The 19180-nt window shown below is 42.9% G+C and overlaps 1 protein-coding gene across 1 annotated transcript; it reads left to right on the forward strand.

Moving 5' to 3' along the window:
- The first annotated feature begins 3190 nt into the window (after positions 1-3190).
- LOC123151590 (abscisic acid receptor PYL3) lies at positions 3191-10315 on the forward strand. The gene is made up of 3 exons (XM_044571274.1): positions 3191-3544; positions 8570-8785; positions 9860-10315. The coding sequence occupies exons 1-3, from the start codon at positions 3371-3373 to the stop codon at positions 10061-10063; spliced, it is 594 nt and encodes a 197-aa protein (XP_044427209.1). The 5' UTR covers positions 3191-3370; the 3' UTR covers positions 10064-10315.
- The last annotated feature ends 8865 nt before the right edge of the window (positions 10316-19180 follow it).

The following is a 19180-nucleotide window of genomic DNA, read 5'->3' on the forward strand; positions in this document are numbered from 1 at the left end:
GCAACCAAACGAGCCGCGGAGGCCACCGGAGAGGAGCTGAGGACGAACCACAGCTCTTGGTGGAGTCCGTTGGGGTCGGGGTGGCCGGAGTTGGCGCCGGCGACGACTTTGGCGGCCACCGGGGTTCGGCCGAAGTCGAACTTGACGCAAGAGGGGTCGGTGAGGTGCGGGGAGTAGCTAGTTAGGTGCTACGTGACGCGGTGAGCATGATGGATACCGTGGAGTGGCCGGAAGATGACCGGGAGCACGTCGGCGACGAGCTCCGCGACGGTGGGTGCGGTTGAGCTCCGGGAGGTCGCTACACGGCTCGGGAGCAGGAAAAGAACGGAGGGGAGGATGGCTAAGCTCACGGGGAGTTCGACGAAGCCCTTGGTGCGGCCGGGGACGGACCGGAGCGACGACGGCGTTGAAGGGGATCTCCGGCGACGGCGGTTCGGTCGAGGTCGATGCGGTGGGCTCGGGCCTTGCGAGCGCTCGGGGCTCGGCTTGCTCGAAGGAGAGGAGGGTGGCGGAGCTCCTGGACACGGTGACACGGCGTGGGGTTGACGGAGGGCGTGGCTACAGCGAGGGGGTGGCGGCGATGGCGTCGGCCATGGCGGGGGAGCGCGAGAGAGAGGGGTTGGGGGAGAATGGAGATGTCCTGCGGGTTCACGGCGCTGCGTGGAGCTCATCCATCCAGCCCCGAGGCGAGGAGGTGGAGCAGGGCGGCAGCCAGCTGCGTGGCGCGCGCTGCGGTCGCCGTCGGGCACCTGCCTGCCTGCCTGGCCGGCAAGCAGCTCGCTGGTGCGGCGCTGGGCTGGGCCGGCAGGTGGGCCGGGTGCTGGCGCCAGGTAAGTTTTCTATTTTTTCTGTTTTCTGTTTTTTTAATACTTCTGCAACTTTGTTGAATTATTAAAAATACCTAGGCAACTCCTAAAATCACCAAACTACTCCTGGTCCATAGTTGGATTATTTCCAACATGAAACATTTTAGTTTGGAGATATTTGAGCATTTAAATATTTTATATAATTTTAAATGCCCAAATTCAAATATTTATGATTTAATTCAAAGACCCTAAGATGACCTAGGAAAATGTGCATCACTTTTGGCAGAGGTTCTGAACCAAGACAAAAATGATGGGCATTTTAGAAGGGCATTTCAGGTTCATTGAAAAAGTTTTTGGTAAACCCTAGTTGGTTTCAGAGGGGGCTGGGGGTTCTGTCATCCCCATTTCAGGTTTCTGATGAAAGAATAAACATGATGCAACACTCTAATGCATGAACGAGCTAGGGTGTGACAGCAACCTCGTACATTTGGCAGACACCTTTGGTCGTACCAGAATTTGGTTGAACTATCCTTCTGCATACACGCACTTGCGTTTGTTGAACTGATGTAGTATGAATTTCGTCTCAGTTCTATAAATTTTCCAATGTCTGTTAATATCATATTTGCCTGACAAATCTTTGTGATCCAGTTTCCGAAGTTCGATTATATTTACATTGGCCATCTTTATTTGGGGGAGTGTGTTAGTCGATTGGCACATCATTTAGAGAAGAGAAACGATTTGACAATCCCATGTAAGGGCCTGTTTGGGACTACTTCGCTTCACCAAAATCAGTTTCACTCAACCAAATCCTCTTTGAAGCAGTTTCATACAAAAGTTGTAGCACTACCTTTAAGAATGTTTGGCTTCTATGTAGTTCTAGCTTCAAGAATGGGAAATTTGGTGGAAAAAGTCTATTTGATTGAATGAGGGGAGAGAAACGAAGGGGTATCCACTTATCGGTGCTAGTGGTGGGTAATTTTTCTCCAACTCCAGCTTTTAGAGTTTTTTGAAGCACTCCCTCAAGAGCTTCATTAAAAACTGGGAGTTGTATCCTAAATTTTAGTTTTTTGCGGAGCGGCATACCGTGGAGTTATCTTGTTTGGCTTGTGTTTTTTGGAGCAGAGTTGAATTTAAGGAGCAGAGCAGTCCCAAACAGGCTCTAAGTTTAGCTTCAATATTGCATTGAAATGTGAAGTCATGCCACCCGTACTGAGTTTGAATTACCAGTAACCTTGTGATTGTGGCGGACACCTAATTGCGATTATTTTTTCGAGATGAGCAGCAACTTGTAGATTAACTAAAAAATAGTGTGCATCTTTAGTAAAGCTTTTAGTTCAATAGCATGTTGTATTTTGACAAAAAATCTCAAATCTTGGGTCATCTCTCCTGCCTTGGTTCCTGAATAAAAGTACACCTCTTGATGGAAATCTGAATAACTAAAAAATAGTGTGCATCTTTGATAAAGCTTTTAGTTCAATAGCATGTTGTATTTCGACAAAAAATCTCAAATCTTGGGTCATCTCTTCTGGCTTGGGGCTTGGGTCCTGTACACCTCTTGATGGAAATCTGACTAACTGAGCACATCACAAGACCCGATAGAAACACGCCGCACTGATGATTTTTTCAAATTCATGAGCTTTTTTCTGAGACTGATGATTTTTTCTTCAAAAACTGTGATTATTTTCTAAAAATCAATGATTCTTTTTAAAAACTGTATAAGCTTTTTGAAAAACTGATGAACTTTTTCCAAAAGTGATGGTTTTTTCAAAATCAATGAACTTTTTTTTTTCAAATTTGATGAACTTTTTTCGAAATCAATGAACCTTTTTTTTTCCAAAATCGATGAACTTATTTTCAAATTTGTGAACTTCTTCCAATTCGATGTTTTTTTCAGAACCCATGAATTTTTCTCAATTCACATTTTTTTTGAATTTTATAGTTTTTTTTCAGATTCATTTTTTTGTTTTTTTGCAAAAGCCAATGGTTGACTGGTCAACTGTTGACCGATGAATCGAACGCGCCAAGGCGAGGTACTGCATGCGACGGTGGAGTGGGCCGACCCATTTTCTGTAGCTAGTGGGCGCCAGGACTTCTAGCCGGCGCATAAGGCGCCGTCTAGGAGCTTCCGGTGGGCTCTTTTGTCTTGGCCTGACTGCTATGCTTGGTAGATCAACACGGCAATTTTTTTCGTCTCTGTAAACATTTGAATGACTTAATAAAGTTTTACGAGATTGCCTAAAAAAGGTAATCAAACTTTTTTGCCTCAACGGAAAAAAGCTAATTAGACTCTTGCTTACACACAATCAAAAGGCAAACCTCCACGAGAGGGTCGCTACTGATATTCAGTAGTAGTAACGGACTCGCAACCACATGGCGTATGTGGCGAGTAATCTAAAAATAAGCAATGTCTAGAAAACATAAATGCAAAGGACCACCTAAAAAAAGTAGTAACGGACATCACACATTTACACGGCAAGACACCACCTCCTCGTTATAAGGGCACAATTTCTAGCTCATCTTCAATCCCCTAGTTAAGAGTACTGTACACAGGAGGGAGAGTGAAGATGGATGGCGGAAGCAGCGGTGTGGGCGCAGATGGGATCTGGAGGCCATGGGACGAGCACACCGTGCTCCGCCCGGAGGAGATGGAGTACGTGCGGCGGTTCCACCAACACGTGCCAGGCGCCAACCAATGCACCTCCTTCATCGCCAAGCACATCAAGGCACCCCTCCAAACCGTAAGAAACACATGCCTACCTCTCAAGTTATACATCGTTCTTGCATGCGTCGTATGCCATCTAAAACCAAATTTGTCATAAAAAAGGTTCTTGGTAGTTGTCGGTTTCTGATTTTGATTGGCACCGAAGTCTAAGAAATATATTAATCAACACGCGGATGCACTTTGAGTCTAATCGCGTGACCTATATGGGGTGAGCATAGGAGTTTGTGGTCGTTTTTGTTTTGCTTTCTCCATTCAAAATTTCTGTTTCTACATATTTTTTGTTTTCTAAGAGTGTTGACCGAATTAACTCAGAAATTATAGGAACCGATGATTCTGTTCAATCCCTAAGTTAGACAAAAGTGACTGATTAGTTTTTTTAGTTGGAGTGAACCATTAGATTTAAGAAAGAAGAAAACAAAGGTCGCAGGGGGATTCGCGTGGGGATGAAGATGCATATGGCTCGCATATGCAATGGGAAGGTCGACTACCATGCTTGATGGGAAGGGAGATGAGGTCAGGAAATTAGGTCGAGAGTGCCATGGTGTTGGAAAAATCACGGGTGATGGGGTGTGGTAGAGGCGGGGGGAGGAGTTAGCAAAGATGATGAACTTGTGCACGGTAGGACTTTAGGAGTAGCCAAAGTGAAACACGTCTGACGAGTTTGCCAGCAAGCAACACACTGTCTACCGCTTCCTGCCAGATAAGGATGTTGTGGGGGCTCAGGCGACAGATGTGACCAATTAGGCATGTTTTATTTCTTGCCTAGTTATAGGGTATATGCAAGGGTTGGGAAGTTGGATGTATTTGGTCCATTTCGTTAACCTGGATCATTTTCATTGTTCAGACGCGTTTTAGGCACCAAAATAAAAATGAATTAACTTTACCATTTATTTTTTTGGTTTGATTTACGGTTTTATGCTTATCCATTGTTAAGAGGGCCGAAATCATGCATGATCGGGGTGTTGAGTTAGAGAGCAGTGTTGTGGTATACACACCATAATTAGGAACGTTACACGCAACACAATAAAAAAACACCACCAAGATAAATAGATGCACACAAAAAATAACCTTGCGACAAATTGACGATGGCTTGCCAATTAGCACGTGCCAAGATAAGATTTTTTTAGCCACCCATGTACTAAGGAAATGATCTATGTCAAACCAATGCAAGCACATCATACACCACTAAATAAGGAAACACTATGGCAAGAAGACAATATTAGTAGAAAATGGTTATTGCCAGAAAAGAGTAGCGACAAACTGATGGTGGTGTGGCACATACTGTGAGATTAAAAAATCTGGACCATGGACTGAAATAACTTCGATTATTTTTCACATGTGATTTACACACCAAAAAGGAGAATGAATTAACCCTATATTTTGGGTTTCTGTTTTGGTTTACAATTTCGACGTCCCATCCGTAGCTAAGAGGGTTGATATCTTGCACAACTAGAGTGAGTAGTAGCACATGTGGAAAATTGATAGTGCTATGGTATATGACAGATAATAAAGAACGTTACACATCATAAAATAAGGAAGGGACAATTACATTTCTGTCCCTAACTGGAACCCACTACTCAAATTTACCCCTAATTTCAATGTGTGCTCAAATTTGCCCCTCTGCCGTTAGTTTCCCTTATAGAAATGCCCTTCTGCGCCGTTACCGTCCGGTCAAATAACTTTGACCATCTCGAAAAAATAGTAAAAAAAATCAAAAAAATCTGAAATTTTGTGGGATTGAAGCTACTCATGTGCGCAAGGTGCGTGCAAATTTCCGTGCTATTTAGACATACCAGGAGCTCGTGGCAAAGGAAAACAATAAATTTGTACATCTTTGAATAGTAAATTCAAAAAAATAGCAATAAAATTCAAAATCATATGAAATTTTTTGGCATCCAAGATGCTCGGGGGCACAAGGCGTGTGCAAAATTTTGTTATCAAATGACAAGCGAGGAGCTCTCGCAAAAAAAAAACCAAAATAGTGTATTTTTTACAAGTTTTTTCTGACACAAATTTTGTTTTTTTCTCCACGAGCTCCTACAATGTCCAAACACAAAAAAAATTTGCACACACCTTCCACACCTAAGCATCTTGGATTCCAAAAGAATTCATATTTTTTTGAATTTGTTTGCTATTTTTTTGAATTTACGGTTCACACGCGTACATATTTACTGTTTTTTCTTCGCCACGAGCTTCTAGAATGTCCAAACAACATGAAAATTTGCACGCACCTTGCGAACCTGAGTACCTTCGATCCCACAAAATTTCAGATTTTTTTGACTTTTTTTGCTACTTTTTCGAGATGGTCAAAGCTGTTTGACCAGACGGTAATGGCGCAGAAGGGCATTTCTATAAGGGCAACTAACGGCAGAGGGGCAAATTTGAGCACACATTGAAATTAGGGGCAAATTTGAGTAGTGGGTTCTAGTTAGGGGCAGAAATGGAATTGTCCCAATAAGGAAATACCCTAGCCATCGCGATAATAGGTGCATGCAAAAAACAACATCAGAACAAATTGGCAAAGGCTTACCGACGGGCACACACCACAATATAAGAACTTTAGCCACCAATGAACTAAGGAAACACTCTAGCTATACAGAAAAACTATATTGGTAGAGAAAAGATGTGACAAACTAATGTAGACATCGCACACTTAACTTAAGAAGGAAACACCCTATCAACAAGACAACAATGATAACAAGTAATTATTGCTAGAAAGGAGTCGGAGTGAACTAGTGGTGGCATGAAACATGTCATGAAAGAAGGAAACTCTCTAGCCACCCATGGAGTAAGGGCATGTACAATTGTACTATCTTAGCGATGCCTCATATGATAACTGGTGAGAGAGAGAGAGAGAGAGAGAGAGAGAGAGAGAGGTGTTTCTCTTAGCTCAGAAATCATCTCTTAATAAGAAAGGTAAGATATTTGCCTACAATCTACGAGATGTATTCTCCTATTCATATGTTTTCTAGTTAACTTTTAATCACATCATAATATTTAGGATCTTTAAAAATTAATAGCACCATAGCGCTAAGACATAATCTATCTTATACTATGCTTTTTTGGCTTCTCTAATTCATGTGTACTATATAAAAAAAGAACACGTTATCAACCATTGTACATGCCTCTAAGGGAACATTTAAGTCACCATGATAATGCCTCTATAGGACACTGCAAAAAAAAAGAAGATAATGGCTCTATAGAAAAAATATACCAATTTTTTATGGTAAAGTGACAGTCCCTCCCATACATGATGGAGTAAGGAAACACCAATAGCCACCTACATAACTGGTAATGCTCTTGCTGCCAAGCAAATAGTCGTACAAAGCTAGTTACTGTTGTTCGTAAAAAAGCTAGTTACGGTTAGAACAATATGGTGTCAAACTAATGATGAGGCACACCATGGAATAAGGGAACTTTTGTGCCACCCACATAACAAGGAAACACTCTAGCTCCATCCGAGTTCTCAAGCACCCATTGAGCTCCTGAGCTACTGAGTTTTATTTCCACCACTGTCATGGTGTACGGTTTCTCTCCTAGTCACAAGTGCCCCTTCCTGTTTTTAGGCGTTCTTTGTTTTGATTGCGGAGTGGGGTTTCAATTTTTTTGGTGTGGGTTTGAAAATACCTTCTGTGTGGTTTGATTGTTAGTTGGGTGAATCTGGACAGTTTGAGAATATACCTCGTGGTGATTGGAACACATTTAAAATTTTATTTTGTATAATTTTGAGCTCATCGATAGCTTGGGAAAATAGGGAACATAAATCTTCAAATGGCAATAAACTTTTCTATACCAGCATCTAAATTGCATTAACATTTTACATATTTAGAGTATGAGTGTAGCGTTTCTGCTCCCGGGCTCAGCTGCACCCGCGCTGACGAAAAAAATCAAAACAAATACTAGAAAAATTCAAAAAATTCCATTTTTTTGGGTGGTAGATAATTTGATGCGTGAGGTTCTCTGCAAATTACAACACATTTGGACATTTGAGTAGCTCTCCGCAAAAAAGACAAAATCGGAGTCTGTAAAAAAGTTAACTGTTCACGCACTGTTTTGACCCGATTTGTCTTTTTTTTTTCTGATAGTTTCTCTGATATCCAAATGATTTGAAATTTGGAGCGGACCTCACGCATCAAATTATCTACCACACAAATTTTTTTGGATTTTTTTGAATTTTTCTAGTATTTGTTTTGAATTTTTTTTCTGACCCGGAGCAGATGAGTCCGGGCACCGATTTGGATTTTCGCATACTAGAGTGCAGCGTTTCTGCTCCCGGGCTCAGCTGCACCCGCGCCGACGAAAAAAATCAAAACAAATACTAGAAAAATTCAAAAAATTCCAAAATTTTACCATGATGACACGAACCCATGGCTCATTTAACAAATAAATTGATAATAATCTCTACTACTATGGTTGCATAAACTAAAATCTTAAGAAGCTTTTAAGAAAAAAAATCCACATTTGTTTTGATTAGTACACAGTTGCGACACCCGTTCACAATACTTGTAATTTAATAAAGTATTATTTATAGCATAATACATATTATTTATAATTAGTATGGCTTAACAATAAACTAGTGTGACCATAATTATTTTCCCAGCAAAATGAAATTGCACTCTCGTTTGGATTGGCAACTTCTCATATGATTTTTTTACCATATCATTGTCTTGACTTGATAAAATATTAGCAATAGAGCCATTCTTTAGTATATCACATCCACTCTTATTAACATAGTTCTCTCATGTAACAATAGATACCTTTTAGTCTACCAAAACAATCTAAAGGACATAGGAGTTTAGCAAAAGAAATGTTTTAACCTGTTAGCAATATTCAAATAAAATGATTATATTTTAGTTTCACCTTTATCACACTAAAGTGCTTGAGAACGTGAAGCATTTTATGTGGATGATATGTTGCTAATGCATATGAAATAACATTTAACTTAATGCCTTAATTGTACACATTATGTCAAATCTACATACCATGGAGCTTACTAATATCGATTCAATTAATGTCCTTTTGCGTGTTCATTACATGTTAGGTTTGGTCTGTTGTGAGGAGGTTTGACAAGCCACAAGTTTACAAGCGTTTTGTGGAAAACTGTGTGATGCAAGGGAACATTGAGCCAGGATGTGTTAGAGAGGTCACTCTCAAAAGTGGGTTGCCTGGTAAATGGAGCATCGAGAGATTGGAGCTACTCGATGACAATGAGCACATCCTTAGTGTCATGTTTATTGATGGTGATCATCCGCTGAAGGTATGTAATTAAATTTTGAGCCTCCAATGTATGTCTAATTTTTATATTCTATTATACAGTGGCCGATCTACCAACAAATATGTATCGTCACCTGTCAACTTTTTTTTAACATCTTGGGCCTTATAAACATACTAATATTCAGATGCTAAGATGCGGTACGACGAGACTGCAAACCAAGAGATATTTAGCAATACCCATTGTTATTGTAGTTTTTAATCACATGTTATAGTAGAATGAAAGATATTTAAACCTAAGAGTTGGCATTGTTTTGACAAAAATGTCTTGGATATAATTAGTTAATCTTGACATAATAAATGCCTAACACAAGTGAGCAGAAACCCATAGAATAATTAAAATTAAACCAATCCCTTGACTTCCAACTCATGCATGCCCATATATCTAGAAAGTTCTTTGCACAATATACCAAATTATATTACTGAAAGTTACAAATGAGAGACTAGCTAGCTCCACTCCATGTGATGAGAAATGTATAACTAATATACTTAGTATGAAATATTCCATATAGCAGTAAAAATGATACCAAATGCACAACTATATTTAAATAAATATTCACAATTCTTTTTAAATTAGCATCCAAGACATCTCTATCAAGGAAATAATATCATTTCTCATTGGAAGTCAATGGCATACAATTCGATTAGTTTATTTTACTAGTGTATGTTTACAATAAAATTCCAAAAACATTATTACATAGATAATTTTCATTAGTTGTCTTCACATTTTATATCTAGACACTTTAGAAAAATGCTGGTTCACAATATTCAAATTAATGGTTAGAAACAAAACATAGCTAAGAAAGTAGATCACATAACACTTCCACACGTGAACCCACTCAGACCACATATATAACAATTTTAATGCACTTTAATATACATATCTGACACACACACACACACACATGTGTGTGTGTGTGTGTGTGTGTGAGTGAGTGAGTGAGTGAAGTATTATTTTATCAAGTACCCACATATTGGTAGTTGGAGCACGCTTGAGGTTAATTATTATGAGATTATTTTTCTAGGATACTAAAATCATGTCTTATTTTTATTTATCTAGAACTATTCATCTATTTTGACGGTCCACCATGAGGTCGCTGATGGTCATCCGGGAGCACTGGTGATTGAGTCATTTGTGGTCGACATCCCAAAGGAGAACACCGAAAATGAGATCTTTTACCTTGTTGGGAACTTTCTCAAGTTTAACCACAAGTTGCTTGCTGATGTGTCAGAGGGACAAATCGATCGCCGTGCACTAAACTAATGGTCCCTTATTGGTCGGCTAATGACCAATCAATTAGCTTGCTCCACCCATGAAACTTCTCTATCAAATTGACGGAGTGCCCTACCTTTCGTCGTTGGATATTTTTAGAAATTAATTCGTACAATGTATGTGGAATATTGTCTGTTGAGTTTGGTCTCTTCATGTGCATGTTTATCAGGATTTTAAATTGAAGAATATGAATAAAGTACCTCTTCCATTATTCCGGGAGAAAATAAAGTTAATCAGAGACAATTGCTCGCTTCTTCTATTTTGCTTGTTGAATTCAAAAAATATTCATTTGTTGTGCAATATGAACGGAAATGTCATGGCTAATGGGCGTGGGTCTATAAATTTTCCCTTTTATCATTTGAAGATATTCGGAATCAAAAATAATTTTATGTAAGAAACTAAAGGGCGCGTGCACACACACAAATCAATGGGATTAATATGCTACAATACTTATGGGACACTCGGTATCATAGATTACTAATGTTTTTAAATTCTTCCGTTTGATTAGTATTTTCATATTCATTTGAGTTGACACTTCTTTTGTCACGACTCGATCCCTCAATGGGGCCCAAATCTCTGCGCTTACTGTGTCAGTCTCTGGATCAATGGCTGACATGCACAATGGACGATGAAATACCGAGAATACATCATGTGTCAAGTATTACATTGTAGATCAAGTGCTTTACAATACACACCTACTTAGCTCGTGGGCTAGCTTACAATATAATCATGCAGCAGAGATATCATTCTAGTCTTGTGGTGTCCATGCACTCACAGGTAGAAGTTGAGTATAACATTGTAACCCTACGTCCTGCAACATGATACGTTGCAGCCACAAGGGTCAATACAAAATGTATTGGCAAGCTTCACCAGGTTTGGCTTGTTGGAAAAGGTAAACATGCAAGTGGTGCGGCTCGTTTTGCTTTGCGCGAAACAATTTCCCTACCTTTTTAGTAGTGGTCTATATACTATATATATAGGGCTGGACTATTCTGTTACTAGTGACAGAATAATATTCTGTTACCCCTCGGCCCTATAAGGGCGCGGCGCGCCTACAGCCTGCACCGCAGGAACTCCCCGACCCAGCCCCAACCTAACCCGCCTCCTACCGTCGGAGGCAGCCGTCGTGGGCGAGCGAGCGACGGCGGTAGCCAGAGCGAGGGAGCCCGCGGCGCCGTGACAGGTTGCTCCTCCACCGCCGGATCCGTGACCTACTTCACCGCCTCCTCTCCTCTTCCGTGAATCTCGCCGTGAACAAGCGAGCGATAGCAGTAGCCTGAGCAAAGGAGGTCTCGACGGCGTGGAGGGTCGCCGCCGGATCTGGCGACGCCGTGAAGGTGGTTACGCCTCCTCCCCACCAACGAAGCTCCATCCCTCGGGATCAATGGCGCCGCCTGTAAAACTCATCCCAAAACGTTGTCCCCACCAGCAAGAAGACCACGCCACCGTCAGTGAGCAGGACGACATGTTTGTCGGCGTCCGTTTTTAGGTGATTCCTTCTTTCCCCTGCAAATCTTGATGAATTTCCGATTCGAGAAACTGTTGCTATTGAATCTGATTAAGAAACAAATGCTCAGTCCAATGCTCATGCGCGTGATTGTGTGAGAAAAAAACATGCTAGATTGCTCAGTTCAAACAGTAGATGCATGTGATGTCGCACTATAAGTTCATCTGTCCTACTTTAAAAAATCATATACCCCCGTGTTGTTCTGCAAGTTCTATGATGTAAAAGCAGATAGTACATCGCATATTCTTACATCAGTTCGTTGGGTCCTTGCCACTTGATACACAATTTTGATGTCGCAGTTACTATCAGTACCTCTATTGTGCTTGCATCAGTTTGAGTAAAAAAGACTTAAAGTTATGCATCAGTTCAGGTAGCTTAATAAGTTCATATAAAAGGTTAAACTACCACTACAAGTTATATGTTAAGATTACTAATAATACATGCCATGTAGATGCATCAGCTCGAACGATGAAAAGACTGTTGTTGAAAAGATTAAATACACCTATTACACAGTAAGTTTAGTTATACATAAACTGGGAGTACTTCTAATGTAGATGCATCAATTCCAGTGGAAAACAAAAGACATGCACCAGCTTCATAGCTGCCAACTACTCCCAAGTTCAATGTTCAGGTTGCCAGTAGTGCCCCAAATGTGCATGCATCGGTTTTAGGGAAAAAACATAAAAAACATGCATAAGTTCATTAACCCACAGCGATGCATCACTGCTAAAAGTACATCAGTACATCAGTGCTCAACATGTCCATCCATCAGTTTGACTGAGAGTACATCAAGGAGAATAGACAATAAAGTTTAATAACGCCCAACGTTGCAAGTTCAACTTATACATTACCTTTAGTACATGACATGTTACCCATCAGTTGTAGGAAAAAAGGCAAAAAGATTAATCCCAAAACTATTGAATGTCATTGCAGAAACATGCAAGGCGGCACATGCAGGGAGGGTTTGATGATGAGCCAAGCAGATATGAGGCGCCGCCTGGTTGGGTAACACCAGAAATAGCCCCCAGATACTCCAACAATTCAGGCAGATTTCAAGCTACACCAGAATCATCAGAAGCACGGTATGGTTCTTCTCTGCAGCAAACGCCGCTTACCGGGAATACAATCTTTGCCACTGGCGGGGTGCAACAAGGTCCACAATGTCCCCAACAACAAATATTTTCCTTCCCTGGCGCATGCAGAAAGGCAAGGACACCCAGGCTTCCACCAATCGCTTCATCAACATCAATCATACGTGTTGCAAAAGCGGTTGTGATGGGAAGACTAGGGCAAAGAGATAGGAATGTTCACCACTCTAGCAGGGTGCAAAGTAGTAGATATGAGCCATATAGATAGGAGCAACCTCACAACAAATCTGACCAAAGACGGCCGTACAATGAAAGACGGGGAGCTTCATCAACATTGCTCCCTCCAAGAGGTGCATTGCAGACTAATGCATAGCCTAGTGGTGGGAAGGGGTTGATGCCTTCCCACCCACCCAGGTTCAAAGCATGGTACTTGCAATTTGGGTTTGTTGCACCAATTATACTGTAGGGGCCTCCCTTACAGTCTTTCTGTCGACGAGGGTGACACCACCCGCGCTCATACACCAGGGTGAACAACAAACACCGGATGCAGTATAGAGCTATACACATGTAAGTATAATTTTAGAAAAAACATACAAGCACAGTCCATACCATAGTACTATGACCACCCCATCTAACATTTTCATCACCATATTTTGTTTGCTCACTGTTGCGTGTAGCCCCCTACCATTGAAGCTTACGTTCTGCCAAGGCTAGAGATGCGGTTTGAAACTTTCAAAGAAGCAAATGACTTCTACAACATCTATGCAAAGCACACAGGTTTTGCTGTCAGGGAAGGTTCTAAGGTTAACAACCGAGTCTACCTTTATTGTACGTGCTATGGAGTCTATGAATCGAAGTTTTTATATGCGAATAGCAGAGGAACAAGACCACTGCCAGGACTAACTGCAAGGCTAAAATGAGGATGAAGAAGGAAAATGATGGAACACTTGTCGTAAAGGAGATATGATGGGAACATAACCACAGGCTAGTGGTCAGCCCCCAAATGCTTGTCTTCTTGCACTCCCACAAAAACTTTGACAACACAATCTTGGAGTACGTCAAGTACCTGTAGTTCAAAGGCATAGAGCATGAGTAAATCATGAGCATACTGGGTGGCGATGACCCTAGTGGCTACTTCATCGAAATGAACGCCAAAGACCCGATTAACGCATAAGTACAAACATGTTCTTCTCCTAGAACCCCCCTCTTTTTTCCTCTGTCAGTACAAACCAATTACGCAACGCCTGGCCTGATGCCAGTTCAACGTGCATTTTTCAATGACTGTTTGCTTTTAATGTAGGAAAGCAAAGAATTCAAGGATGGATGATGTGGACGATGTCCTAAATACTATCAACTTCTTTATGGAGATGAAAGCGATAAACAAGGAATTCTTCTACGACATACAACTTGATGAGCCCGATAGAGTGAAGAACATATTCTGGGCGAACGGAAGCTGCCGAGGGGCATACCAAGACTTTGGTGACTGCGTGACCTTTGACACCACATATAAGAACAACAAGTACCATATGCTACTTGGGGTGTTTATAGGTACTAACAACCACTTGCAGACTACATTCTTTGCTTTTGCCCTGATAAAAGATGAGGATGCAGATTCATTCAGGTGTCTGTTCAAAACATTTTTAAGGTGCATGAGAGGGAAGGCTCCTACATGCATATACTCACAGGTACCACCGCCAACCCCCCAAAAAGGAAAATAACATAGTAAAATGGTTGTGTCAGTTCTATTTGTATATATGCACTAGAATTTGCTGACCACTCCACGTCTCTTTTCTCATTACCAGACCAGTGCCCGACAATGGCGTTGGTGATCCCAGATGTTTTTGGGAACACAGTACAGAAGCTATGCCGCTGGCACATTATGAAGAAGTACAGGGAACACCTCGCGTACCTGTACAACCTCCATGAAACCTTTAAGGATGAATTCACATCAATCCTCAACTGGCCCCTCACGCCAACTGAGTTTGAGGCTGCCCGGAAAGCACCCATGGATAAGTAGAACCTCCATGATGATGCCACGATGGTGTCAATGTGGAACGAGCGCGAGAAATGGATATCATCTTACTTCAAAGAAATTTTCTGTGCCAAAATGACATCCACACAATGGAGTGAGAGCATGAACTATGTGCTCAAGAAGAACTTCATAAATGAGAGATAGAACCTGCACTGGTTTGTCAGCCAGGTAAACACCTGCATCAAAACCAGGAGGCAGAAAGAGAACGAGGAGACAATGGGTAACCGGGTATAGCTCTATCACCTGTCGTAAGACAAGAATGTGCTTACTAAAGTAATTCTTTCTTACTTACACAAGTTTTTGCTACGAGAAAACTAATAATTTGTTCATCACTCTTGCTTGTGCAGAAACAACAAAACACGCTGACCCTCTATGGATTCAACACTCAGATGGCAAAGCTTTACTCACAAGGTGTGTACAACAAGATCAGAAAGAGGTTAAAACTAAGCACCCTCTTCACGGTGACAGAGACGGATGAGCCTACAAAGTACCTTGTGCGCTAGAACAAACCGCAAAAGCAGTTTGCGTGGTCTCAACACGCGTTCCAGGTGGCTGCAGACCCCGTGGGAGAAATATACGACTGCGAGTGCAAGCTGTGGACCACACAGGTGAGGACTAAAAAAAGATGTTACAGAATGTAGTAATTTTTTACAAGTTTTTGTTCGACAGAAATGACAGGAAACATGCACCTCTTCCAAAAAACAGGTATTTTCTACCTGCATGTCCTATGCATGATGCATACAAATAAGGCTAACAACGTTTTGGAGAAATACATCCTCAGGAGATACACCAAACGCCCGAACATCCAGCCAACCTTCAACAAAAATGACTTGAGGATAGTAGCGTCAAACAAGGCCTTCCAATACTACATTGAAAGCGCACTGCTGCAACTGAACATGAGGGTGCACAGTAAAAGCTTGAGAAGCCAAGAGCAAATGGCGAGGTCACGGTCGTCATGGAAAGACTTGAACAAGAACTCATTGCCATGCTTTCTGCTAAAAATAGAGATGTCATGGATAACGAAGCAGAAAAAATTAAGGATGATGTCGCTACAATCTTATCTGAGATGAACCATCTAAGAGATATTGACACCTATGAAAACAAGGAGGAGCAACAACAACCAGAGCCTGCCCACGTGCACACTCAAGAGCAGCAGCATCCTCACGTGCAAGATCATGAGCTTGACGGTGTTGTAGGCGAACGACATGACAACAGGACATCCTACCAGCAGCAGCAAAGGGAAATTAAACCACCCATATTCTCATGCATAAAGGGGAGGAACGGTAAGACGCAAGCAGCGAAAGCAACAGCCAAAAAGCCGCCGTGCCCCATTAGACGCGTGGAATTCGGCTCGGATGACAAACCTCTCGGGATAAGGGCATGCAGATTCTGCAATGTGGTGACCAATCATAATTAGCACACATGCCCACACCGTGCAGATACTGTCAATGTCGACAAGCAAAAGCTGCAGAAGCAGATCGGAGCCACCCAGGTTTCTACCAATGGAGACGACACACATAATAGCTACACTTGCGGCAAGTGTGGGGGACCGACGGACATAATGCCCGCACATGCAAACTGGGCAAGGTCAATGGAGCTGAACAGAAACAGGGCAAGGTCTAGAGTTCCAAAAACTCAAAAGAAGAGGATGAAGAAGAAGAGTTTGACGAGAATGACGACTAATCAGATGAAGACAATGAAGATGACAGTATTGGGGACGAGGAACCTGAAACTGACGATGAAGCTGCCAAGGCTCAAGCAGGAAAGGACGCCAACAAGGGACAAAATTCACAGCTAGCACTACAAAAAAAGACATATCCGTGACATTTTGGGCTGAACGGATTTTGTTCTGTCATGCTTATGACACTTCTATGACGATAATTGTGACAAAACCCGATATCATCATAGATGTGGTGGGATCCTACTTCTATGACAAAAAATCATGAAAGAAAATGGGCTTTTCGTCCTGGGCGGGCCGGAGATGCAGCTGCATGACATTCTTTGGGCCGTCCATGACGGAAAAAACCATGGTAGAAGCGAGGGCGAGGAAAATATCGGGGGAGTTCCCAGTTACGGTGGGTGGCCGGGTGTCACATCCCTAGCTTCTGGTGCTGCCTAGTGTTTGCATCATGTTTAAATTTTGAAACTTGAACTGAGGAAAATTGGAAGCCTCAAAACCCTAAATAAAAGAAGGGCAAAAACCCTAAAATCTCATTCATTGTTCCAAAATGCTCTTCTTAGATGTTTAATATTTTTGGCAAGGGTTTTGATCCAAACCAAAAATAATGAACATTTTAAAAGGATTTATTTTTGGGATTTTGAATTTAAATCATTAGCTATTTGAATTTGAATTATATTCATATAATTAGAATATAATTTCAAATACCCCTGAAATATTTTATGAGCTTTGGAAAAGTCCATCTAGCAAACTAAAAATATTCAGAGGAGTTTTTGGCATTGTTTGAATTATTTTAAATTCAAAACAGTGGCAAAACAAATTTAAAAAAAAATAAAACAAACAGAAAATAAAACAGAGCAGAGAGCACTTACCTGGCGCCAGCAACCGGCCCAGCTCCTGTGCTGGCAGCCCACCGGTGCGGCCCAGCCCACCAGGCGTCCCCCCCTGTCGTCTTCCCCACGCCAGTAGGCAGCGCGCGTGGCCGACGGGCGCCGACGCTGCCTCGGCCACCTCCTGCTTCCCCGGCCACCTCCTGCTTCCACCGCGATGCCATGACCCTTCTAGCATCGCCACGCAGCCCCTGGCTCCCTCTCTCACTCTCCTCGCTCCTCCCCCCTCCTCTGTTTCTCGCACGCAGCCACCGAGCGGAGCTCGTCGCCGCCGTCCACTACCACCACGGCCACCGGGCCTCCCTCGCTTCCCCGACTAGCCCACAAGCTCTGCCACTCCGTCCTCGACCCACCTCACCGAGCCACGCCCCTCCAGAAGCCCCCGAAGCGCCGCCCTGACGTTTTTCCCCTCCTCGGACCCGCCGGTCACCGTCGCCCGATTCGTCGGCTCCGGACCGTCCCCGGCCTCGTCTCCGCCTCGAATGGATCCGCTGTGAGCCTCCGCTGCTTCTCCTGTGCTCGCCCCCTCCGTTCTCGCCCCCTAGCCCCATCTCCCACCGCAGCCGAGAGCTTCTCGCCGCCGGCCATGGCGTGGCCGTGGCCACAGCCACCGCAGCTCGTTCTCGAGCCCACCGTCGTGCTCACCACAGTCCCAGGAGCACATAGCACTCACCAACGCCTCCCCTGGCTCCCTGCATCGCCTAACCCGTCGTTGCCGTAGCTCCGGCCGCCGCCTAAGTGGTCGCCGCCGTCGACCCCGGCCTCCCTGTGCCCAGCTGTGTGCGCCCCTAGATGCGCGGGAGCACGGGCTTCCTCTCGGTGCCCTCTGCGCGACCAGCCGCGGGCTGTAGCACCGTCCCGAGCAACTCCGGCGAGGTCTCGCCGTCGCCGTGGTCGCCGGCGTCACTTGCTGACGTGGGTGGCTTAATTAGCCACTAAATACCGCACCGTGTCACTGACACCTAGGCCCCACGCCCTAATTAACCCCAGTTTAATATCTGTTTAGGATTAACTAAACCAGAGCGGCCCCACGCGTCAGTTTTGACCAAGCTGACGTGGCCGTTGACCGGGCCCACACGTCAGCGGCACTAACCAGCTCCAGTCACTGACCAGTGGACCCCACTGGTCAGGTTTGACCCGGACCAGCCCCTGTTGACCTGCTGACGTAATGCCAACGTCATGCTGACGCAGTAATGTTTTCTGGATTTATTTTTATTCAGAAAATTCCAGAAAATTGTATAAACTTCTAAAATTCATAGAAATTCAACCGTAACTCCAATGGAAATAAGTTATATATGAAAAATTATCAGAAAAATTCAAGGAATCCATCTGTACCATTTTCATGCATGTTTGAACAATGCTTGTCCTCTGTTTTGGACAAAACAAATAAAGGGCATTTAAATAACCATATATGGAGTTGGAATTTGAATCTTGTATTCAAACCAACCCCATCTAACTTGTTGCTAGATGCATTAGCCCAAAACACATTCATTTTGCCATGTCATGATCATGCATCATATTGTGCATTGCATTGATTGTGTTTCCTTCTGTGTTGCCGGTATTTGTCCCCTCTCGATAGACGTGATACCGATGATGTGATCGTTGACACTGATGAAGACTCAATGCTATCTTCAGAAGTGCCAGGCAAGCAAAAACCCCTTGTTCATTCCGATAGAATCCTACTCTCTCGCTCCTGCTCTCTTTTACTGCATTAGGACAACAACGACATATTTGTTACTTGCTGCGGTAGTTGAACCCCTTTATCCTCTGCATGACCTGTCATTGCCACAGTAAATAGATGAAACCCACTAGCATGAGTAGGAGTTGTTTGAGCCCTGTTGTGCCTACTCATTCATGCTTGTTTGTCATGCCTGCTACTGCTTGGAGTTGAGTCAGGTCTGATTCATCGGGGA

The sequence above is a fragment of the Triticum aestivum genome, chromosome 7A (assembly GCF_018294505.1).
Source record: "Triticum aestivum cultivar Chinese Spring chromosome 7A, IWGSC CS RefSeq v2.1, whole genome shotgun sequence".
Taxonomy (NCBI): domain Eukaryota; kingdom Viridiplantae; phylum Streptophyta; class Magnoliopsida; order Poales; family Poaceae; genus Triticum; species Triticum aestivum.

What these genes read in the sequence shown, in the direction of transcription:
- LOC123151590 (XM_044571274.1), top strand. Translation starts at nt 3,371, where the DNA reads ATGGATGGCGGAAGCAGCGGTGTGGGCGCAGATGGGATCTGGAGGCCA. An exon ending in TCAAGGCACCCCTCCAAACC is followed by an intron (nt 3,545 to 8,569) that starts GTAAGAAACACA and finishes ATTACATGTTAG; the next exon opens with GTTTGGTCTGTTGTGAGGAG. An exon ending in ATGGTGATCATCCGCTGAAG is followed by an intron (nt 8,786 to 9,859) that starts GTATGTAATTAA and finishes TTATTTATCTAG; the next exon opens with AACTATTCATCTATTTTGAC.